Source organism: Lithobates pipiens, unplaced genomic scaffold (assembly GCF_037356315.1).
Source record: "Lithobates pipiens isolate NorthernLeopardFrog02 unplaced genomic scaffold, aLitPip1_a1.2 Scaffold_198, whole genome shotgun sequence".
Taxonomy (NCBI): Eukaryota; Metazoa; Chordata; class Amphibia; order Anura; family Ranidae; genus Lithobates; species Lithobates pipiens.
In genome coordinates, this window is record NW_027507769.1 from 209,425 (window position 1) to 236,110 (window position 26,686).

At 46.6% G+C, this 26,686-nt stretch overlaps 1 protein-coding gene across 2 annotated transcripts in view; it reads right to left on the reverse strand.

Moving 5' to 3' along the window:
* Positions 1-15,137, reverse strand: part of M1AP (meiosis 1 associated protein) — a 41,663-nt gene extending 26,526 nt beyond the window's left edge. The window contains exons 1-6 of one of the 2 annotated variants that reach the window (XM_077494000.1): positions 14,887-15,137; positions 10,702-10,854; positions 10,426-10,600; positions 1,963-2,091; positions 1,642-1,762; positions 1,430-1,571 (exon numbers count right to left, since the gene is read on the reverse strand). In XM_077494000.1, coding sequence (XP_077350126.1) covers positions 1,430-1,571; positions 1,642-1,762; positions 1,963-2,091; positions 10,426-10,600; positions 10,702-10,854; positions 14,887-15,096 — 930 coding nt within the window. In that variant the 5' untranslated portion in view covers positions 15,097-15,137. Of the gene's footprint in view, positions 1-1,429; positions 1,572-1,641; positions 1,763-1,956; positions 2,092-10,425; positions 10,601-10,701; positions 10,855-14,886 lie in introns of both variants that reach the window. The other variant, XM_077493999.1, reaches the window with a different exon arrangement.
* Between the last annotated feature and the right edge of the window lie 11,549 nt (positions 15,138-26,686).

Sequence of the window (26,686 nt, forward strand, 5' to 3'; positions counted from 1 at the left end):
CTGCCCTACCATTTACCCCTGGACCTTTCTGAAACAGACCCATTCCCCCTTGCTTCGAGCTCCGACCCCATCCCCCAGATGGGCCCTCCCACCACACGGGGACAGATATCTCCTTAGCCCCCTGCTGCAGATCATACCAAGCCCCCCTTATGCTCCTCTCCATCTCAACTCCCCCTTTTCCCCACTCTTGGTAGTTGCCCTATACCTAGCAGTCTGTACCTATACATCTCACACCTTTATGGTCCTTTCAATCCAAGAATGTTCATGTACACAATATTACCGAACTTGTTGTATGTTCAATTTGCAATTTTGTTAACATCTTACTCCCCCCGATTGTTGGGGATCTCGCTGTATATCTGAACCTTTGTGCCTATTATCTCTTTTCAATAAAAATTGTTTAAAAAAAAAAAAAGAACTGGGGGAGGGAAGGGGTGGATAGAGGAGGGGGGGTAAGAGTAAGAGGGGGAGAGGAAAGGGTGGGGGGGGATAGAGAAGGGAGGGTGGAGGAGGGGGGTAAGAGTAAGGGGGGGAGAGGAAAGGGCGGGGGGATAGAGAAGGGAGGGCGGTGACAAAGGGTTGCCAGAAGAGGCGGCCTCCTTTGGGCTTCAGCAGAATGGGGAGAAATAGATGGCCGCACTTCTCCCAGCACTGAATCTACATTATAAGGAGACAGATGTACTACCTAAAGCCACCACTAGGAGTCTGGCTTAAAACCTTCCACAGTGTTCCCTCCCCAATCCTTCTCTATAGCAGTGACATTTGGGGTCCCCTCACCTATCCAGAGGGGGGGCACCATCCTACCTTGACCACCTACGGGGGTGCCATCCTACACCGAGATCACCTACAGAAGGGCACCATCCTACCGGGACCACCTACAGGGAGTGCCGTCCTACCAGGACAACCTACAGGGGGTCCCATCCTACCTGGACCACCTGCAGGAGGGCGCCATCCTACCGGGACCACCTACAGGAGGGCGCCATCCTACCGGGACCACCTACAGGGAGTGCCATCCTACCGGGACCACCTACAGGGAGTGCCATCCTATCGGGACCACCTACAGGGAGTGCCATCCTACCAGGACAACATACAGGGGGTACCATCCTACCGGGACCACCTACAGGAGTGCGCCATCCTACCGGGACCAGCTACAGGAGGGCGTCATCCTACTGGGACCACCTACAGGAGGGCGCCATCCTACCGGACCACCTACAGGGAAGAGCTATCATACTGGGACCACCTATAGGGGGGCGTTATCTGGGACCACCTACAGGAGGGCGTTATCATACTGGGACCACCTACAGGAGGGCGTTATCATACTGGGACCACCTACAGGAGGGCGTTATCATACTGGGACCACCTACAGGAGGGCGTTATCATACTGGGACCACCCAGCTTATCCCACCATCATTAGCCGCACTGCTGTTCCCACCTGCAGGCAGTGACACAAGGCCTGGAAATTCTCCTGGTTGGATTCCAGCTGATCCCAGTCCAGTTCCCAGCATGCAGTGGGGTTGAGAATGGATGGAAGTCCATACAGCATGGAGCCGCACACTCCCTGAGAGGACAGAGCTCTGGAAGGAGAGAAGATCACAGTCACCTCTGGAGTACAGAGGAAGGGCAGCCATGGAGGGTCAGTCTTACCGGAGGATGCGGAGGGTCTGGGGGGCTCCAGGGGTCCGCTCTTGTTCACCATCATGAGGGAGACCTCCAAGGAGGAGGCTAGGGGGGAGGAGAGGGCGGTGTACATCACAGATGATCTGTACTGTGGATGGAGAGAGGTCCAGATTTATGTCATGGGGGCAGTTCAAGATGAGTCATTGCAATCCCCCCCCCCCCCAGAGTAATTACCCCCTATCTAAATGATAGCATATTCTACACTCACTCTTAGCATGTTTAGATTTATAGCCAGTATATATAACACCATGCCCCCCCAATGATTATATACTATATACTCACACTTACTGTCTCCTTTAGGAAAGATGAGGCGGACCTCTTCCCTCTCGGACTCAAACAGCCAGGCCTTGAAGAAACTCTCCAGACTGAGAACATCCCCGGAGCTCACCCGGAGTTCAATATCATAGATGTGCGACCCTAAAAGAACATAGAACATTACATGACCAGAAATACCCGGCCCAGGGTCCGGAACATGGAACTAAATATCATACGAGGAACCCTGAGAGCCTTAGAATGTCACCATAAATACACGGAACCCGGAATGACACGTCATGTATGTAGAAGATGGAGGGGTATGGAGGAGATGGAGAACACAACCAGGAATGACACGTCATGTATGTAGAAGATGGAGGGGTATGGAGGAGATGGAGAACATAACCAGGAATGACACGTCATGTATGTAGAAGATGGAGGGGTATGGAGGAGATGGAGAACATAACCAGGAATGACACGTCATGTATGTAGAAGATGGAGGGATATGGAGGAGATGGAGAACATAACTAGGAATGACACGTAACGTATGTAGAAGATGGAGGGGTATGGAGGAGATGGAGAACACAATCAGGAATGACACGTCATGTATGTAGAAGATGGAGGGGTATGGAGGAGATGGAGAACATAACCAGGAATGACACGTCATGTATGTAGAAGATGGAGAGCATAACCAGGAATGACACGTCATGTATGTAGAAGATGAAAGGGTATGGAGAACATAACCCGGAATGACACGTCATGTATGTAGAAGATGGAGGGATATGGAGGAGATGGAGAACATAACCAGGAATGACACGTCATGTATGTAGAAGATGGAGGGGTATGGAGGAGATGGAGAACATAACTAGGAATGACACGTCATGTACGTAGAAGATGAAGAGGTATGGAGGAGATGGAGAACATAACTAGGAATGACACGTCATGTATGTAGAAGATGGAGGGGTATGGAGGAGATGGAGAACACAACCAGGAATGACACGTCATGTATGTAGAAGATGGAGAGCATAACCAGGAATGACACGTCATGTATGTAGAAGATGGAGGGGTATGGAGGAGATGGAGAACATAACCAGGAATGACACGTCATGTATGTAGAAGATGGAGAGCATAACCAGGAATGACACGTCATGTATGTAGAAGATGAAAGGGTATGGAGAACATAACCAGGAATGACACGTCATGTATGTAGAAGATGGAGGGGTATGGAGAAGATGGAGAACATAACCAGGAATGACACGTCATGTATGTAGAAGATGGAGGGGTATGGAGGAGATGGAGAACATAACTAGGAATGACACGTCATGTATGTAGAAGATGGAGGGGTATGGAGGAGATGGAGAACATAACCAGGAATGACACGTCATGTATGTAGAAGATGGAGGGGTATGGGGGAGATGGAGAACATAACCAGGAATGACACGTCATGTATGTAGAAGATGGAGGGGTATGGAGGAGATGGAGAACATAACCAGGAATGACACGTCATGTATGTAGAAGATGAAGGGGTATGGAGGAGATGGAGAACACAACCAGGAATGACACGTCATGTATGTAGAAGATGGAGAGCATAACCAGGAATGACACGTCATGTATGTAGAAGATGGAGGGGTATGGGGGAGATGGAGAACATAACCAGGAATGACACGTCATGTATGTAGAAGATGGAGAGCATAACCAGGAATGACACGTCATGTATGTAGAAGATGGAGGGGTATGGGGGAGATGGAGAACATAACCAGGAATGACACGTCATGTATGTAGAAGATGGAGGGGTATGGAGGAGATGGAGAACATAACTAGGAATGACACGTCATGTATGTAGAAGATGGAGGGGTATGGAGGAGATGGAGAACATAACCAGGAATGACACGTCATGTATGTAGAAGATGGAGGGGTATGGAGGAGATGGAGAACATAACTAGGAATGACACGTCATGTATGTAGAAGATGGAGGGGTATGGAGGAGATGGAGAACATAACCAGGAATGACACGTCATGTATGTAGAAGATGGAGAGCATAACCAGGAATGACACGTCATGTATGTAGAAGATGAAAGGGTATGGAGAACATAACCAGGAATGACACGTCATGTATGTAGAAGATGGAGGGGTATGGAGAAGATGGAGAACATAACCAGGAATGACACGTCATGTATGTAGAAGATGGAGGGGTATGGAGGAGATGGAGAACATAACTAGGAATGACACGTCATGTATGTAGAAGATGGAGGGGTATGGAGGAGATGGAGAACATAACCAGGAATGACACGTCATGTATGTAGAAGATGGAGGGGTATGGGGGAGATGGAGAACATAACCAGGAATGACACGTCATGTATGTAGAAGATGGAGGGGTATGGAGGAGATGGAGAACATAACCAGGAATGACACGTCATGTATGTAGAAGATGAAGGGGTATGGAGGAGATGGAGAACACAACCAGGAATGACACGTCATGTATGTAGAAGATGGAGGGATATTGAGGAGATGGAGAACACAATCAGGAATGACACGTCATGTATGTAGAAGATGGAGGGGTATGGAGGAGATGGAGAACATAACCAGGAATGACACGTCATGTATGTAGAAGATGAAGGGGTATGGAGGAGATGGAGAACATAACCAGGAATGACACGTCATGTATGTAGAAGATGGAGGGATATTGAGGAGATGGAGAACACAACCAGGAATGACACGTCATGTATGTAGAAGATGGAGAGCATAACCAGGAATGACACGTCATGTATGTAGAAGATGAAAGGGTATGGAGAACATAACCAGGAATGACACGTCATGTATGTAGAAGATGGAGGGGTATGGAGAAGATGGAGAACATAACCAGGAATGACACGTCATGTATGTAGAAGATGGAGGGGTATGGAGGAGATGGAGAACATAACTAGGAATGACACGTCATGTATGTAGAAGATGGAGAGCATAACCAGGAATGACACGTCATGTATGTAGAAGATGAAAGGGTATGGAGAACATAACCAGGAATGACACGTCATGTATGTAGAAGATGGAGGGGTATGGAGGAGATGGAGAACATAACTAGGAATGACACGTCATGTACGTAGAAGATGAAGAGGTATGGAGGAGATGGAGAACATAACTAGGAATGACACGTCATGTATGTAGAAGATGGAGGGATATGGAGGAGATGGAGAACACAACCAGGAATGACACGTCATGTATGTAGAAGATGGAGGGATATTGAGGAGATGGAGAACACAACCAGGAATGACACGTCATGTATGTAGAAGATGGAGAGCATAACCAGGAATGACACGTCATGTATGTAGAAGATGAAAGGGTATGGAGAACATAACCAGGAATGACACGTCATGTATGTAGAAGATGGAGGGGTATGGAGAAGATGGAGAACATAACCAGGAATGACACGTCATGTATGTAGAAGATGGAGGGGTATGGAGAAGATGGAGAACATAACCAGGAATGACACGTCATGTATGTAGAAGATGGAGGGGTATGGAGGAGATGGAGAACATAACTAGGAATGACACGTCATGTATGTAGAAGATGGAGGGGTATGGAGGAGATGGAGAACATAACCAGGAATGACACGTCATGTATGTAGAAGATGGAGGGGTATGGAGGAGATGGAGAACATAACCAGGAATGACACGTCATGTATGTAGAAGATGGAGGGGTATGGGGGAGATGGAGAACATAACCAGGAATGACACGTCATGTATGTAGAAGATGGAGGGGTATGGAGGAGATGGAGAACATAACCAGGAATGACACGTCATGTATGTAGAAGATGGAGGGGTATGGAGGAGATGGAGAACATAACCAGGAATGACACGTGATGTATGTAGAAGATGGAGGGGTATGGAGGAGATGGAGAACATAACCAGGAATGACACGTCATGTATGTAGAAGATGGAGGGGTATGGAGGAGATGGAGAACATAACCAGGAATGACACGTCATGTATGTAGAAGATGGAGGGGTATGGAGGAGATGGAGAACACAACCAGGAATGACACGTCATGTATGTAGAAGATGGAGGGGTATGGAGGAGATGGAGAACATAACCAGGAATGACACGTCATGTATGTAGAAGATGGAGGGGTATTGAGGAGATGGAGAACATAACCAGGAATGACACGTCATGTATGTAGAAGATGGAGGGGTATGGAGGAGATGGAGAACATAACCAGGAATGACACGTCATGTATGTAGAAGATGAAGAGGTATGGAGGAGATGGAGAACATAACTAGGAATGACACGTCATGTATGTAGAAGATGGAGGGGTATGGAGGAGATGGAGAACATAACCAGGAATGACACGTCATGTATGTAGAAGATGAAGGGGTATGGAGGAGATGGAGAACATAACCAGGAATGACACGTCATGTATGTAGAAGATGGAGGGATATTGAGGAGATGGAGAACACAATCAGGAATGACACGTCATGTATGTAGAAGATGGAGGGGTATGGAGGAGATGGAGAACATAACTAGGAATGACACGTCATGTATGTAGAAGATGAAGGGGTATGGAGGAGATGGAGAACACAACCAGGATTGACACGTCATGTATGTAGAAGATGGAGGGGTATGGAGGAGATGGAGAACATAACCAGGAATGACACGTGATGTATGTAGAAGATGGAGGGGTATGGAGGAGATGGAGAACATAACCAGGAATGACACGTCATGTATGTAGAAGATGGAGGGGTATGGAGGAGATGGAGAACATAACCAGGAATGACACGTCATGTATGTAGAATATGGAGGGGTATGGAGGAGATGGAGAACATAACCAGGAATGACACGTCATGTATGTAGAAGATGGAGGGATATGGAGGAGATGGAGAACATAACCAGGAATGACACGTCATGTATGTAGAAGATGGAGGGGTATGGAGGAGATGGAGAACATAACCAGGAATGACACATCATGTATGTAGAAGATGAAGGGGTATGGAGGAGATGGAGAACATAACTAGGAATGACACGTCATGTATGTAGAAGATGAAGGGGTATGGAGGAGATGGAGAACACAACCAGGAATGACACGTCATGCATGTAGAAGATGGAGGGGTATGGAGGAGATGGAGAACATAACTAGGAATGACACGTCATGTATGTAGAAGATGAAGGGGTATGGAGGAGATGGAGAACACAACCAGGATTGACACGTCATGTATGTAGAAGATGAAGGGGTATGGAGGAGATGGAGAACACAACCAGGATTGACACGTCATGTATGTAGAAGATGAAGGGGTATGGAGGAGATGGAGAACACAACCAGGATTGACACGTCATGTATGTAGAAGATGGAGGGGTATGGAGGAGATGGAGAACATAACTAGGAATGACACGTCATGTATGTAGAAGATGAAGAGGTATGGAGGAGATGGAGAACATAACTAGGAATGACACGTCATGTATGTAGAAGATGGAGGGATATTGAGGAGATGGAGAACACAATCAGGAATGACACGTCATGTATGTAGAAGATGGAGGGGTATGGAGGAGATGGAGAACACAACCAGGATTGACACGTCATGTATGTAGAAGATGAAGGGGTATGGAGGAGATGGAGAACACAACCAGGATTGACACGTCATGTATGTAGAAGATGAAGGGGTATGGAGGAGATGGAGAACACAACCAGGATTGACACGTCATGTATGTAGAAGATGAAGGGGTATGGAGGAGATGGAGAACAAACCAGGATTGACACGTCATGTATGTAGAAGATGGAGGGGTATGGAGGAGATGGAGAACATAACTAGGAATGACACGTCATGTATGTAGAAGATGAAGAGGTATGGAGGAGATGGAGAACATAACTAGGAATGACACGTCGTGTATGTAGAAGATGGAGGGGTATGGAGGAGATGGAGAACATAACTAGGAATGACACGTCATGTATGTAGAAGATGGAGGGTATGGAGGGGTATGGAGGAGATGGAGAACACAACCAGGATGACACGTCATGTATGTAGAAGATGGAGGGGTATGGAGGAGATGGAGAACATAACTAGGAATGACACGTCATGTATGTAGAAGATGGAGGGGGTATGGAGGAGATGGAGAACATAACTAGGAATGACACGTCATGTATGTAGAAGATGGAGGGGTATGGAGGAGATGGAGAACACAACCAGGAATGACACGTCATGTATGTAGAAGATGGAGGGATATTGAGGAGATGGAGAACACAACCAGGAATGACACGTCATGTATGTAGAAGATGAAGAGGTATGGAGGAGATGGAGAACATAACCAGGAATGACACGTCATGTATGTAGAAGATGGAGGGGTATGGAGGAGATGGAGAACATAACCAGGAATGACACGTCATGTATGTAGAAGATGGAGGGGTATGGAAGAGATGGAGAACAGAACAGGAATGACACGTCATGTATGTAGAAGATGGAGGGGTATGGAGGAGATGGAGAACATAACCAGGAATGACACGTCAAGTATGTAGAAGATGGAGGGGTATGGAGGGAGATGGAGAACATAACTATGAATGACACGTCATGTATGTAGAAGATGAAGAGGTATGGAGGAGATGGAGAACATAACTAGGAATGACACGTCATGTATGTAGAAGATGAAGGGGTATGGAGGAGATGGGAGAACATAACTAGGAATGACACGTCATGTATGTAGAAGATGAAGAGGTATGGAGGAGATGGAGAACATAACCAGGAATGACACGTCATGTATGTAGAAGATGGAGGGGTATGGAGGAGATGGAGAACACAACCAGGAATGACACGTCATGTATGTAGAGATGGAGGGGTATGGAGGAGATGGAGAACATAACCAGGAATGACACGTCATGTATGTAGAAGATGGAGGGGTATTGAGGAGATGGAGAACATAACCAGGAATGACACGTCATGTATGTAGAAGATGGAGGGGTATGGAGGAGATGGAGAACATAACCAGGAATGACACGTCATGTATGTAGAAGATGAAGAGGTATGGAGGAGATGGAGAACATAACTAGGAATGACACGTCATGTATGTAGAAGATGGAGGGGTATGGAGGAGATGGAGAACATAACCAGGAATGACACGTCATGTATGTAGAAGAGAAGAGGTATGGAGGAGATGGAGAACATAACCAGGAATGACACGTCATGTATGTAGAAGATGAAGGGGTATGGAGGAGATGGAGAAACACAACCAGGAATGACACGTCATGTATGTAGAAGATGGAGGGGTATGGAGGAGATGGAGAACATAACTAGGAATGACACGTCATGTATGTAGAAGATGAAGGGGTATGGAGGAGATGGAGAACATAACCAGGAATGACACGTGATGTATGTAGAAGATGGAGGGGTATGGAGGAGATGGAGAACATAACTAGGAATGACACGTCATGTATGTAGAAGATGAAGAGGTATGGAGGAGATGGAGAACATAACTAGGAATGACACGTCATGTATGTAGAAGATGAAGAGGTATGGAAGAGATGGAGAACATAACCAGGAATGACACGTCATGTATGTAGAAGATGGAAAGGTATGGAGGAGATGGAGAACATAACTAGGAATGACACGTCATGTATGTAGAAGATGGAGGGGTATGGAGGAGATGGAGAACATAACCCAGGAATGACACGTCATGTATGTAGAAGATGGAGGGGTATGGAGGGAGATGGAGAACATAACCAGGAATGACACGTGATGTATGTAGAAGATGGAGGGTATGGAGAAGATGGAGAACATAACCAGGAATGACCACGTCATGTATGTAGAAGATGAAGGGGTATGGAGGAGATGGAGAACATAACTAGGAATGACACGTCAATGTCATGTAGAAGATGGAGGGGTATGGAGGAGATGGAGAACATAACCAGGAATGACACGTCATGTATGTAGAAGATGAAGGGGTATGGAGGAGATGGAGACACATAACTAGGAATGACACGTCATGTATGTAGAAGATGAGGGGTATGGAGGAGATGGAGAACATAACCAGGGAATGACACGTCATGTATGTAGAAGATTGAGGGGTATGGAGGAGATGGAGAACATAACCAGGGAATGACACGTGATGTATGTAGAAGATGGAGGGGTATGGAGGAGATGGAGAACATAACTAGGAATGACACGTCATGTATGTAGAAGATGGAGGGGTATGGAGAAGATGGAGAACATAACCTGGAATGACACGTCATGTATGTAGAAGATGGAGGGGTATGGAGGAGATGGAGAACATAACCAGGAATGACACGTCATGTATGTAGAAGATGGAGGGGTATGGAGGAGATGGAGAACATAACCAGGAATGACACGTCATGTATGTAGAAGATGGAGGGGTATGGAGGAGATGGAGAACATAACCAGGAATGACACGTCATGTATGTAGAAGATGGAGGGGTATGGAGGAGATGGAGAGCATAACTAGGAATGACACGTCATGTATGTAGAAGACAAGAGGCTACACACCTACAGACATGTTCATACTACATACCGTGATCTGGATGTCTGGTGGGGTCAGGGGTGGCCTCGTTGCTCCCGCCGTCCTCCACATCACATGACAATTGGACAACCAGCAGTCTTCGCAATGTACTGAGATCAGATTCCTTCAAGCCTTCATCCAGCTCAGAGGCCAGGTCTTGTCCCGGTCGGGTGGACAACACCAACACCTGTACATAGAAGGCCTAGAATGTGAGGATGTCCCCACCGATGTCACCAATCACACGTGTCTTCTGCTCGGCCAGTGTATGTAATGATTGGAGAGATTTACCTCTACAAAGGAGTTGTGTGCTCCACCCCCATAGGCGCTGTGCTGGGCCAGCTGTCTGTTCTGCTGCAGAGCATCCAGGACGGCCAGAGACAGGAGCGGGTCCGCAGGGCCTGAGAGCCCTCCCCACAGATCGAGTACAGCTCTGATAGGCAGCTGTGAAGGCGAATGAAATTTCCTCTCAGAGGCTACAAAAATAAAAAATAAACAAACAGCCATTGAAGGATGGAGAGACCTGAGATACGACCCCTCCATCCATTCCATATATCTACATATCACACGGGGGATGGGGGGCCGAGGGGAAGACACAAGAGGCAGCTGCCTTGGGAGCTTCAGCAAAAAAAAAGAGAAGAAAGGGGCCAAAACGACAACCTACCCTACTGGAGAAGTCCTACTTACTGGATGGGCTTCCTCACTCCTATACCGGACCCCTGTACCTTCCTCACACCTATACCGGACCCCTCTACCTTCCTCACTCCTATAACGGACCGCTCTACCTTCCTCACTCCTATACATACTCCTCTACCTTCCTCACACCTATACCGGACCCCTGTACCTTCCTCACACCTATACTGGACCCCCTCTACCTTCATCACACCTATACCGGACCCCTCTACCTTCATCACACCTATACCGGACCCCTGTACCTCCTCACACCTATACCGGACCCCTGTACCTTCCTCACACCTATACTGGACCCCCTCTACCTTCATCACACCTATACCGGACCCCTCTACCTTCATCACACCTATACCGGACCCCTCTACCTTCATCACACCTATACCAGACCCCTGTACCTTCCTCACACCTGTACCGGACCCCTCTACCTTCCTCACACCTATACTGGACCCCTGTACCTTCCTCACACCTATACTGGTCCCCTCTACCTTCCTCACGCCTATACCGGACCCCTTTACCTTCCTCACACCTATACTGGACCCTCTACCTTCCTCATACCTATACCAGACCCCTCTACCTTCCTCACACCTACACGGACCCCTGTATTTTCCTCACTCCTATACTGGACGCCTCTACCTTCCTCACACCTATACTGGACCCCTGTACCTTCCTCTCTACCCTATACCGGATCCCTGGTAGCTTCCTCACTCCTATACTGGACAGGTACTTGACCTCCATTATTAATATTAACAGTAAGGAAACAGACACCAGTGCTGGGTACTGACCCCCCAGTTTTACCAGTAGGCACCAGTTCCGAGTATTACCAGTAGGGGGAGAAGTTCCCAGTATTACCAGTAGGCACCAGTTCCCAGTATTACCAGTAGGCAGGAGCAGTTCCCAGTATTACCAGTAGGGGGCAGTTCCCAGTATTACCAGTAGAGGAGCAGTTCCCAGTATTACCAGTAGGCAGAGCAGTTCCCAGTATTACCAGTAGGGGGAGCAGTTCCCAGTATTACCAGTAGGGGGAGCAGTTCCCAGTATTACCAGTAGGGGGGAGCAGTTCCCAGTATTACCAGTAGGGGGAGCAGTTCCCAGTATTACCAGTAGGGGGAGCAGTTCCCAGTAATTACCAGTAGGGGGAGCAGTTCCCAGTATTACCAGTAGGGGGAGCAGTTCCCAGTATTACCAGTAGAGGGGAGCAGTTCCCAGTATTACCAGTAGAGGGAGCAGTTCCCAGTATTACCAGTAGGCAGAGCAGTTCCCAGTATTACCAGTAGGGGGAGCAGTTCCCAGTATTACCAGTAGGCAGAGCAGTTCCCAGTATTACCAGTAGAGGAGCAGTTCCCAGTATTACCAGTAGGCAGAGCAGTTCCCAGTATTACCAGTAGGGGAGCAGGTTCCCAGTATTACCAGTAGAGGAGCAGTTCCCAGTATTACCAGTAGAGGAGCAGTTCCCGGTATTACCAGTAGGGGAGCAGTTCCCGGTATTACCAGTAGGGGGAGCAGTTCCCAGTATTACCAGTAGGCAGAGCAGTTCCCAGTATTACCAGTAGGCAGAGCAGTTCCCAGTATTACCAGTAGAGGAGCAGTTCCCAGTATTACCAGTAGAGGGAGCAGTTCCCGGTATTACCAGTAGGGGGAGCAGTTCCCAGTATTACCAGTAGAGGGAGCAGTTCCCAGTATTACCAGTAGGGGGAGCAGTTCCCAGTATTACCAGTAGGGGAGCAGTTCCCAGTATTACCAGTAGAGGAGCAGTTCCCGGTATTACAGTAGGGGAGCAGTTCCCGGTATTACCAGTAGGGGAGCAGTTCCCGGTATTACCAGTAGGGGAGCAGTTCCCGGTATTACCAGTAGGGGGAGCAGTTCCCAGTATTACCAGTAGGGGAGCAGTTCCCAGTATTACCAGTAGGGGAGAGCAGTTCCCAGTATTACCAGTAGGGGGAGCAGTTCCCAGTATTACCAGTAGAGGGAGCAGTTCCCAGTATTACCAGTAGAGGGAGCAGTTCCCAGTATTACCAGCAGGGGAGCAGTTCCCAGTATTACCAGTAAGGGGAGCAGTTCCCAGTATTACCAGTAAGGGAGCAGTTCCCAGTATTACCAGTAAGGGGAGCAGTTCCCAGTATTACCAGTAAGGGGAGCAGTTCCCAGTATTACCAGTAAGGGGAGCAGTTCCCAGTATTACCAGTAGAGGAGCAGTTCCCGGTATTACCAGTAGAGGAGCAGTTCCCGGTATTACCAGTAGGGAGCAGTTCCCGGTATTACCAGTAGGGGAGCAGTTCCCGGTATTACCAGTAGGGAGCAGTTCCCGGTATTACCAGTAAGGGGAGCAGTTACCAGTATTACCAGTAGAGGAGCAGTTCCCAGTATACCAGTAGAGGAGCAGTTCCCAGTATTACCAGTAGAGGGAGCAGTTCCCAGTATTACCAGCAGGGGAGCAGTTCCCAGTATTACCAGTAAGGGGAGCAGTTGCCAGTATTACCAGTAAGGGGAGCAGTTCCCAGTATTACCAGTAAGGGGAGCAGTTCCCAGTATTACCAGTAGGGGAGCAGTTCCCAGTATTACCAGTAGGGGAGCAGTTCCCAGTATTACCAGTAAGGGGAGCAGTTCCCAGTATTACCAGTAGGGGGAGCAGTTCCCAGTATTACCAGTAGGGGAGCAGGTCCCAGTATTACCAGTAGGGGAGCAGTTCCCAGTATTACCAGTAGAGGAGCAGTTCCCAGTATTACCAGTAGAGGAGCAGTTCCCAGTATTACCAGTAGGGGAGCAGTTCCCAGTATTACCAGTAAGGGGAGCAGTTCCCAGTATTACCAGTAGGGGGAGCAGGTCCCAGTATTACCAGTAGGGGAGCAGTTCCCAGTATTACCAGTAGAGGGAGCAGTTCCCAGTATTACCAGTAAGGGGAGCAGTTCCCAGTACTACCAGTAGGGGGAGCAGTTCCCAGTATTACCAGTAGGGGGAGCAGGTCCCAGTATTACCAGTAGGGGGAGCAGTTCCCAGTATTACCAGTAGAGGGAGCAGTTCCCAGTATTACCAGTAGGGGAGCAGTTCCCAGTATTAGCAGTATGGGGAGCAGTTCCCAGTATTAGCAGTAGAGGAGCAGTTCCCGGTATTACCAGTAGGGGAGCAGTTCCCAGTATTACCAGGAGGCAGAGCAGTTCCCAGTATTACCAGTAGGGGAGCAGTTCCCAGTATTAGCAGTATGGGGAGCAGTTCCCAGTATTACCAGTAAGGGGAGCAGTTCCCAGTATTACCAGTAGGGGAGCAGTTCCCAGTATTACCAGTAGAGGAGCAGTTCCCAGTATTACCAGTAGAGGGAGCAGTTCCCAGTATTACCAGTAAGGGGAGCAGTTCCCAGTATTACCAGTAGGGGAGCAGTTCCCAGTATTACCAGTAGAGGGAGCAGTTCCCAGTATTACCAGTAAGGGGAGCAGTTCCCAGTACTACCAGTATAGCAGTATGGGGAGCAGTTCCCAGTATTAGCAGTAGAGGAGCAGTTCCCGGTATTACCAGTAGGGGGAGCAGTTCCCAGTACTACCAGTATTAGCAGTATGGGGAGCAGTTCCCAGTATTACCAGTAGGGGAGCAGTTCCCAGTATTACCAGTAGGGGAGCAGTTCCCAGTATTACCAGGAGGCAGAGCAGTTCCCAGTATTACCAGTAGGGGAGCAGTTCCCAGTATTACCAGTAGGGGAGCAGTTCCCAGTATTACCAGTAGGGGAGCAGTTCCCAGTATTACCAGTAGGGGAGCAGTTCCCAGTATTACCAGTAGAGGAGCAGTTCCCGGTATTACCAGTAGGGGGAGGAGGCAGTGGGCGGTCTCTCTTGCGGTGTACATGCTCAGTAGGTCTCCTCTCGGTGACGTCGATGCCGCCAGACTCAGCACATTCATCAACGCCTCACATAGCTCCGCCCTCACCATCGCCCAACCAGGAGGGTTTATATCCAATAGGAGGACCCGAGGAGACACAGAGCGCCGCCCACTGGGCGGTCCCATGCTCATCTTCACCCTGAGGGAAGAGAAATATGAGACATCAATAAACAATACTGACTGTATAATATATAGAGACACAGCGCAGGACAGGAAGTGATAGAAATGTGTGTATTGGGGACACGGATGATGATGATTGGTGGTGATGAGGAGATGTAGAGGACAGGAAGTGATAGAAATGTGTGTATTGGGGACACGGATGATGATGATGATGATGATTGGTGATGATGAGGAGATGTAGAGGACAGGAAGTGATAGAAATGTGTGTATTGGGGACACGGATGATGATGATGATGATGATTGGTGATGATGAGGAGATGTAGAGGACAGGAAGTGATAGAAATGTGTGTATTGGGGACACGGATGATGATGATGATGATGATGATGATGATTGGTGGTGATGAGGAGATGTAGAGGACAGGAAGTGATAGAAATGTGTGTATTGGGGACACGGATGATGATGATGATTGGTGGTGATGAGGAGATGTAGAGGACAGGAAGTGATAGAAATGTGTGTATTGGGGACACGGATGATGATGATTGGTGGTGATGAGGAGATGTAGAGGACAGGAAGTGATAGAAATGTGTGTATTGGGGACACGGATGATGATGATGATTGGTGATGATGAGGAGATGTAGAGGACAGGAAGTGATAGAAATGTGTGTATTGGGGACACGGATGATGATGATGATTGGAGGTGATGAGGAGATGTAGAGGACAGGAAGTGATAGAAATGTGTGTATTGGGGACACGGATGATGATGATTGGTGGTGATGAGGAGATGTAGAGGACAGGAAGTGATAGAAATGTGTGTATTGGGGACACGGATGATGATGATTGGTGGTGATGAGGAGATGTAGAGGACAGGAAGTGATAGAAATGTGTGTATTGGGGACACGGATGATGATGATTGGTGATGATGAGGAGATGTAGAGGACAGGAAGTGATAGAAATGTGTGTATTGGGGACACGGATGATGATGATGATGATGGTGGTGATGAGGAGATGTAGAGGACAGGAAGTGATAGAAATGTGTGTATTGGGGACACGGATGATGATGATTGGAGGTGATGAGGAGATGTAGAGGACAGGAAGTGATAGAAATGTGTGTATTGGGGACACGGATGATGATGATTGGAGGTGATGAGGAGATGTAGAGGACAGGAAGTGATAGAAATGTGTGTATTGGGACACGGATGATGATGATGATGATTGGAGGTGATGAGGAGATGTAGAGGACAGGAAGTGATAGAAATGTGTGTATTGGGGACACAGATGATGATGATGATTGGTGGTGATGAGGAGATGTAGAGGACAGGAAGTGATAGAAATGTGTGTATTGGGGACACGGATGATGATGATGATGATTGGTGGTGATGAGGAGATGTAGAGGACAGGAAGTGATAGAAATGTGTGTATTGGGGACACGGATGATGATGATGATGATGATGGTGGTGATGAGGAGATGTAGAGGACAGGAAGTGATAGAAATGTGTGTATTGGGGACACGGATGATGATGATTGGAGGTGATGATGAGATGTAGAGGACAGGAAGTGATAGAAATGTGTGTATTGGGGACACGGATGATGATGATGATGATTGGTGGTGATGAGGAGATGTAGAGGACAGGAAGTGATAGAAATGTGTGTATTGGGGACACGGGATGATGATGATGATGATGGTGGTGATGAGGAGATGTAGAGGACAGGAAGTGATAGAAATGTGTGTATTGGGGACACGGATGATGATGATGATGATGATGATTGGAGGTGATGAGGAGATGTAGAGGACAGGAAGTGATAGAAATGTGTGTATTGGGGACACGGATGATGATGATGATGATTGGAGGTGATGAGGAGATGTAGAGGACAGGAAGTGATAGAAATGTGTGTATTGGGGACACGGATGATGATGATGGTGATGATGATGATGATTGGTGGTGATGAGGAGATGTAGAGGACAGGAAGTGATAGAAATGTGTGTATTGGGGACACGGATGATGATGATGATGATGATGATGATGATTGGAGGTGATGAGGAGATGTAGAGGACAGGAAGTGATAGAAATGTGTGTATTGGGGACACGGATGATGATGATGATGATGATGATGATGATTGGTGGTGATGAGGAGATGTAGAGGACAGGAAGTGATAGAAATGTGTGTATTGGGGACACGGATGATGATGATGATGATGATGATGATGATGATTGGAGGTGATGAGGAGATGTAGAGGACAGGAAGTGATAGAAATGTGTGTATTGGGGACACGGATGATGATGATGATGATTGGAGGTGATGAGGAGATGTAGAGGACAGGAAGTGATAGAAATGTGTGTATTGGGGACACGGATGATGATGATGATTGGAGGTGATGAGGAGATGTAGAGGACAGGAAGTGATAGAAATGTGTGTATTGGGGACACGGATGATGATGATGATGATTGGTGGTGATGAGGAGATGTAGAGGACAGGAAGTGATAGAAATGTGTGTATTGGGGACACGGATGATGATGATGATTGGAGGTGATGAGGAGATGTAGAGGACAGGAAGTGATAGAAATGTGTGTATTGGGGACACGGATGATGATGATGATGATTGGTGGTGATGAGGAGATGTAGAGGACAGGAAGTGATAGAAATGTGTGTATTGGGGACACGGATGATGATGATGATGATTGGAGGTGATGAGGAGATGTAGAGGACAGGAAGTGATAGAAATGTGTGTATTGGGGACACGGATGATGATGATGATGATGGTGGTGATGAGGAGATGTAGAGGACAGGAAGTGATAGAAATGTGTGTATTGGGGACACGGATGATGATGATGATGATGATGATGATTGGTGGTGATGAGGAGATGTAGAGGACAGGAAGTGATAGAAATGTGTGTATTGGGGACACGGATGATGATGATGATGATGATGATGATTGGAGGTGATGAGGAGATGTAGAGGACAGGAAGTGATAGAAATGTGTGTATTGGGGACACGGATGATGATGAGGAGATGTAGAGGACAGGAAGTGATAGAAATGTGTGTATTGGGGACACGGATGATGATGATGATGGTGGTGATGAGGAGATGTAGAGGACAGGAAGTGATAGAAATGTGTGTATTGGGGACACGGATGATGATGATGTTGATTGGAGGTGATGAGGAGATGTAGAGGACAGGAAGTGATAGAAATGTGTGTATTGGGGACACGGATGATGATGATTGGAGGTGATGAGGAGATGTAGAGGACAGGAAGTGATAGAAATGTGTTTATTGGGGACACGGATGATGATGATTGGAGGTGATGAGGAGATGTAGAGGACAGGAAGTGATAGAAATGTGTGTATTGGGGACACGGATGATGATGATTGGAGGTGATGAGGAGATGTAGAGGACAGGAAGTGATAGAAATGTGTGTATTGGGGACACGGATGATGATGATGATGATGATGATGATGATTGGAGGTGATGAGGAGATGTAGAGGACAGGAAGTGATAGAAATGTGTGTATTGGGGACACGGATGATGATGATGATGATGATGATGATTGGTGGTGATGAGGAGATGTAGAGGACAGGAAGTGATAGAAATGTGTGTATTGGGGACACGGATGATGATGATGATTGGAGGTGATGAGGAGATGTAGAGGACAGGAAGTGATAGAAATGTGTGTATTGGGGACACGGATGATGATGATGATGATTGGTGGTGATGAGGAGATGTAGAGGACAGGAAGTGATAGAAATGTGTGTATTGGGGACACGGATGATGATGATGATTGGAGGTGATGAGGAGATGTAGAGGACAGGAAGTGATAGAAATGTGTGTATTGGGGACACGGATGATGATGATGATGATTGGTGGTGATGAGGAGATGTAGAGGACAGGAAGTGATAGAAATGTGTGTATTGGGGACACGGATGATGATGATGATGATTGGAGGTGATGAGGAGATGTAGAGGACAGGAAGTGATAGAAATGTGTGTATTGGGGACACGGATAATGATGATGATGATGATGATGGTGGTGATGAGGAGATGTAGAGGACAGGAAGTGATAGAAATGTGTGTATTGGGGACACGGATGATGATGATGATGATGATTGGAGGTGATGAGGAGATGTAGAGGACAGGAAGTGATAGAAATGTGTGTATTGGGGACACGGATGATGATGATGATGATGATTGGTGGTGATGAGGAGATGTAGAGGACAGGAAGTGATAGAAATGTGTGTATTGGGGACACGGATGATGATGATGATGATGGTGGTGATGAGGAGATGTAGAGGACAGGAAGTGATAGAAATGTGTGTATTGGGGACACGGAGATGATGATGATGATGGTGGTGATGAGGAGATGTAGAGGAACAGGAAGTGATAGAAATGTGTGTATTGGGGACACGGATGATGATGATGATGATGATGGTGGTGATGAGGAGATGTAGAGGACAGGAAGTGATAGAAATGTGTGTATTGGGGACACGGATGATGATGATGATGATGATGATGGTGGTGATGAGGAGATGTAGAGGACAGGAAGTGATAGAAATGTGTGTATTGGGGACACGGATGATGATGATTGGAGGTGATGAGGAGATGTAGAGGACAGGAAGTGATAGAAATGTGTGTATTGGGGACACGGATGATGATGATGATGATGTATGATTGGTGGTGATGAGGAGATGTAGAGGACAGGAAGTGATAGAAATGTGTGTATTGGGGACACGGATGATGATGATTGGAGGTGATGAGGAGATGTAGAGGACAGGAAGTGATAGAAATGTGTGTATTGGGGACACGGATGATGATGATGATGATGGTGGTGATGAGGAGATGTAGAGGACAGGAAGTGATAGAAATGTGTGTATTGGGGACACGGATGATGATGATGATGATGATGGTGGTGATGAGGAGATGTAGAGGACAGGAAGTGATAGAAATGTGTGTATTGGGGACACGGATGATGATGATTGGAGGTGATGAGGAGATGTAGAGGACAGGAAGTGATAGAAATGTGTGTATTGGGGACACGGATGATGATGATTGGAGGTGATGAGGGAGATGTAGAGGACAGGAAGTGATAGAAATGTGTGTTTGGGGACACGGATGATGATGATGATGATGATGATGATTGGTGGTGATGAGGAGATGTAGAGGACAGGAAGTGATAGAAATGTGTGTATTGGGGACACGGATGATGATGATGATGAGTGATGATTGGAGGTGATGAGGAGATGTAGAGGACAGGAAGTGATAGAAATGTGTGTATTGGGGACACGGATGATGATGAGGAGATGTAGAGGACAGGAAGTGATAGAAATGTGTGTATTGGGGACACGGATGATGATGATGTGGTGGTGATGAGGAGATGTAGAGGACAGGAAGTGATAGAAATGTGTGTATTGGGGACACGGATGATGATGATGATGATTGGAGGTGATGAGGAGATGTAGAGGACAGGAAGTGATAGAAATGTGTGTATTGGGGACACGGATGATGATGATTGGAGGTGATGAGGAGATGTAGAGGACAGGAAGTGATAGAAATGTGTGTATTGGGGACACGGATGATGATGATGATGATTGGTGGTGATGAGGAGATGTAGAGGACAGGAAGTGATAGAAATGTGTGTATTGGGGACACGGATGATGATGGTGGTGATGAGGAGATGTAGAGGACAGGAAGTGATAGAAATGTGTGTATTGGGGACACGGATGATGATGATGAGAGGTGATGAGGAGATGTAGAGGGACAGGAAGTGATAGAAATGTGTGTATTGGGGACACGGATGATGATGATGATGATGGTGGTGATGAGGAGATGTAGAGGACAGGAAGTGATAGAAATGTGTGTATTGGGGACACGGATGATGATGAGAGGTGATGAGGAGATGTAGAGGACAGGAAGTGATAGAAATGTGTGTATTGGGGACACGGATGATGATGATGATGATGATTGGAGGTGATGAGGAGATGTAGAGGACAGGAAGTGATAGAAATGTGTGTATTGGGGACACGGATGATGATGATGATGATGGTGGTGATGAGGAGATGTAGAGGACAGGAAGTGATAGAAATGTGTGTATTGGGGACACGGATGATGATGATTGGAGGTGATGAGGAGATGTAGAGGACAGGAAGTGATAGAAATGTGTGTATTGGGGACACGGATGATGATGATGATGATGGTGGTGATGAGGAGATGTAGAGGACAGGAAGTGATAGAAATGTGTGTATTGGGGACACGGATGATGATGATTGGAGGTGATGAGGAGATGTAGAGGACAGGAAGTGATAGAAATGTGTGTATTGGGGACACGGATGATGATGATGATTGGTGGTGATGAGGAGATGTAGAGGACAGGAAGTGATAGAAATGTGTGTATTGGGACACGGAGATGATGATGATGATTGGAGGTGATGAGGAGATGTAGAGGACAGGAAGTGATAGAAATGTGTGTATTGGGGACACGGATGATGATGATTGGAGGTGATGAGGAGATGTAGAGGACAGGAAGTGATAGAAATGTGTGTATTGGGGACACGGATGATGATGATTGGAGGTGATGAGGAGATGTAGAGGACAGGAAGTGATAGAAATGTGTGTATTGGGGACACGGATGATGATGATGATGATGATGATGATGATTGGAGGTGATGAGGAGATGTAGAGGACAGGAAGTGATAGAAATGTGTGTATTGGGGACACGGATGATGATGATGATGATGATGATGATGATGATGATGATGATTGGTGGTGATGAGGAGATGTAGAGGACAGGAAGTGATAGAAATGTGTGTATTGGGGACACGGATGATGATGATGATGATTGGAGGTGATGAGGAGATGTAGAGGACAGGAAGTGATAGAAATGTGTGTATTGGGGACACGGATGATGATGATGATTGGAGGTGATGAGGAGATGTAGAGGACAGGAAGTGATAGAAATGTGTGTATTGGGGACACGGATGATGATGATGATGATTGGAGGTGATGAGGAGATGTAGAGGACAGGAAGTGATAGAAATGTGTGTATTGGGGACACGGATAATGATGATGATGATGATGATGGTGGTGATGAGGAGATGTAGAGGACAGGAAGTGATAGAAATGTGTGTATTGGGGACACGGATGATGATGATGATGATGATTGGAGGTGATGAGGAGATGTAGAGGACAGGAAGTGATAGAAATGTGTGTATTGGGGACACGGATGATGATGATGATTGGAGGTGATGAGGAGATGTAGAGGACAGGAAGTGATAGAAATGTGTGTATTGGGGACACGGATGATGATGATGATGATGATTGGTGGTGATGAGGAGATGTAGAGGACAGGAAGTGATAGAAATGTGTGTATTGGGGACACGGATGATGATGATGATGATTGGTGGTGATGAGGAGATGTAGAGGACAGGAAGTGATAGAAATGTGTGTATTGGGGACACGGATGATGATGATGATGGTGGTGATGAGATGTAGAGAACAGGAAGTGATAGAAATGTGTGTATTGGGGACACGGATGATGATGATGATGATGATGATGGTGGTGATGAGGAGATGTAGAGGACAGGAAGTGATAGAAATGTGTGTATTGGGGACACGGATGATGATGATGATGATGATGGTGGTGATGAGGAGATGTAGAGGACAGGAAGTGATAGAAATGTGTGTATTGGGGACACGGATGATGATGATTGGAGGTGATGAGGAGATGTAGAGGACAGGAAGTGATAGAAATGTGTGTATTGGGGACACGGATGATGATGATGATTGGTGGTGATGAGGAGATGTAGAGGACAGGAAGTGATAGAAATGTGTTTATTGGGGACACGGATGATGATGATTGGAGGTGATGAGGAGATGTAGAGGACAGGAAGTGATAGAAATGTGTGTATTGGGGACACGGATGATGATGATGATGAGGAGATGTAGAGGACAGGAAGTGATAGAAATGTGTGTATTGGGGACACGGATGATGATGATGATGATGATTGGTGTTGATGAGGAGATGTAGAGGACAGGAAGTGATAGAAATGTGTGTATTGGGGACACGGATGATGATGATTGGAGGTGATGAGGAGATGTAGAGACAGGAAGTGATAGAAATGTGTGTATTGGGGACACGGATGATGATGATTGGAGGTGATGAGGAGATGTAGAGGACAGGAAGTGATAGAAATGTGTGTATTGGGGACACGGATGATGATGATGATGATTGGTGGTGATGAGGAGATGTAGAGGACAGGAAGTGATAGAAATGTGTGTATTGGGGACACGGATGATGATGATGATGATGATGATGATTGGAGGTGATGAGGAGATGTAGAGGACAGGAAGTGATAGAAATGTGTGTATTGGGGACACGGATGATGATGAGGAGATGTAGAGGACAGGAAGTGATAGAAATGTGTGTATTGGGGACACGGATGATGATGATGATGGTGGTGATGAGGAGATGTAGAGGACAGGAAGTGATAGAAATGTGTGTATTGGGGACACGGATGATGATGATGATGATGATTGGAGGTGATGAGGAGATGTAGAGGACAGGAAGTGATAGAAATGTGTGTATTGGGGACACGGATGATGATGATTGGAGGTGATGAGGAGATGTAGAGGACAGGAAGTGATAGAAAATGTGTGTATTGGGGACACGGATGATGATGATGATGATTGGTGGTGATGAGGAGATGTAGAGGACAGGAAGTGATAGAAATGTGTGTATTGGGGACACGGATGATGATGGTGGTGATGAGGAGATGTAGAGGACAGGAAGTGATAGAAATGTGTGTATTGGGGACACGGATGATGATGATGAGAGGTGATGAGGAGATGTAGAGGACAGGAAGTGATAGAAATGTGTGTATTGGGGACACGGATGATGATGATGATGATTGGTGGTGATGAGGAGATGTAGAGGACAGGAAGTGATAGAAATGTGTGTATTGGGGACACGGATGATGATGATGATGATGGTGGTGATGAGGAGATGTAGAGGACAGGAAGTGATAGAAATGTGTGTATTGGGGACACGGATGATGATGAGAGGTGATGAGGAGATGTAGAGGACAGGAAGTGATAGAAATGTGTGTATTGGGGACACGGATGATGATGATGATGATGATTGGAGGTGATGAGGAGATGTAGAGGACAGGAAGTGATAGAAATGTGTGTATTGGGGACACGGATGATGATGATGATGATGGTGGTGATGAGGAGATGTAGAGGACAGGAAGTGATAGAAATGTGTGTATTGGGGACACGGATGATGATGATTGGAGGTGATGAGGAGATGTAGAGGACAGGAAGTGATAGAAATGTGTGTATTGGGGACACGGATGATGATGATGATGATGGTGGTGATGAGGAGATGTAGAGGACAGGAAGTGATAGAAATGTGTGTATTGGGGACACGGATGATGATGATTGGAGGTGATGAGGAGATGTAGAGGACAGGAAGTGATAGAAATGTGTGTATTGGGGACACGGATGATGATGATGATTGGTGGTGATGAGGAGATGTAGAGGACAGGAAGTGATAGAAATGTGTGTATTGGGGACACGGATGATGATGATGATGATTGGAGGTGATGAGGAGATGTAGAGGACAGGAAGTGATAGAAATGTGTGTATTGGGGACACGGATGATGATGATTGGAGGTGATGAGGAGATGTAGAGGACAGGAAGTGATAGAAATGTGTGTATTGGGGACACGGATGATGATGATGATGATGATGATGATTGGTGGTGATGAGGAGATGTAGAGGACAGGAAGTGATAGAAATGTGTGTATTGGGGACACGGATGATGATGATGATTGGAGGTGATGAGGAGATGTAGAGGACAGGAAGTGATAGAAATGTGTGTATTGGGGACACGGATGAGGATGATTGGAGGTGATGAGGAGATGTAGAGGACAGGAAGTGATAGAAATGTGTGTATTGGGGACACGGATGATGATGATTGGAGGTGATGAGGAGATGTAGAGGACAGGAAGTGATAGAAATGTGTGTATTGGGGACACGGATGATGATGATTGGAGGTGATGAGGAGATGTAGAGGACAGGAAGTGATAGAAATGTGTGTATTGGGGACACGGATGATGATGATGATGATTGGAGGTGATGAGGAGATGTAGAGGACAGGAAGTGATAGAAATGTGTGTATTGGGGACACGGATGATGATGATGTGGAGGTGATGAGGAGATGTAGAGGACAGGAAGTGATAGAAATGTGTGTATTGGGGACACGGATGATGATGATGATGATGATGATGATGATTGGTGGTGATGAGGAGATGTAGAGGACAGGAAGTGATAGAAATGTGTGTATTGGGGACACGGATGATGATGATGATTGGAGGTGATGAGGAGATGTAGAGGACAGGAAGTGATAGAAATGTGTGTATTGGGGACACGGATGATGATGATGATGATTGGAGGTGATGAGGAGATGTAGAGGACAGGAAGTGATAGAAATGTGTGTATTGGGGACACGGATGATGATGATGATGGTGGTGATGAGGAGATGTAGAGGACAGGAAGTGATAGAAATGTGTGTATTGGGGACACGGATGATGATGATGATGGTGGTGATGAGGAGATGTAGAGGACAGGAAGTGATAGAAATGTGTGTATTGGGGACACGGATGATGATGATTGGGGGGTGATGAGGAGATGTAGAGGACAGGAAGTGATAGAAATGTGTGTATTGGGGACACGGATGATGATGATGATTGGAGGTGATGAGGAGATGTAGAGGACAGGAAGTGATAGAAATGTGTGTATTGGGGACACGGATGATGATGATGATGATTGGAGGTGATGAGGAGATGTAGAGGACAGGAAGTGATAGAAATGTGTGTATTGGGGACACGGATGATGATGATGATGATGATGGTGGTGATGAGGAGATGTAGAGGACAGGAAGTGATAGAAATGTGTGTATTGGGGACACGGATGATGATGATGATGATTGGTGGTGATGAGGAGATGTAGAGGACAGGAAGTGATAGAAATGTGTGTATTGGGGACACGGATGATGATGATGATGATGATTGGTGGTGATGAGGAGATGTAGAGGACAGGAAGTGATAGAAATGTGTGTATTGGGGACACGGGATGATGATGATTGGAGGTGATGAGGAGATGTAGAGGACAGGAAGTGATAGAAATGTGTGTATTGGGGACACGGATGATGATGATGATTGGAGGTGATGAGGAGATGTAGAGGACAGGAAGTGATAGAAATGTGTGTATTGGGGACACGGATTGATGATGATGATGATGATGAGGAGATGTAGAGGACAGGAAGTGATAGAAATGTGTGTATTGGGGACACGGATGATGATGATTGGAGGTGATGAGGAGATGTAGAGGACAGGAAGTGATAGAAATGTGTGTATTGGGGACACGGATGGATGATGATGATGATGATGATTGGTGGTGATGAGGAGATGTAGAGGACAGGAAGTGATAGAAATGTGTGTATTGGGGACACGGATGATGATGAGGATGATGATTGGAGGGTGATGAGGAGATGTAGAGGACAGGAAGTGATAGAAAGGTGTGTATTGGGGACACGGATGATGATGAGGAGATG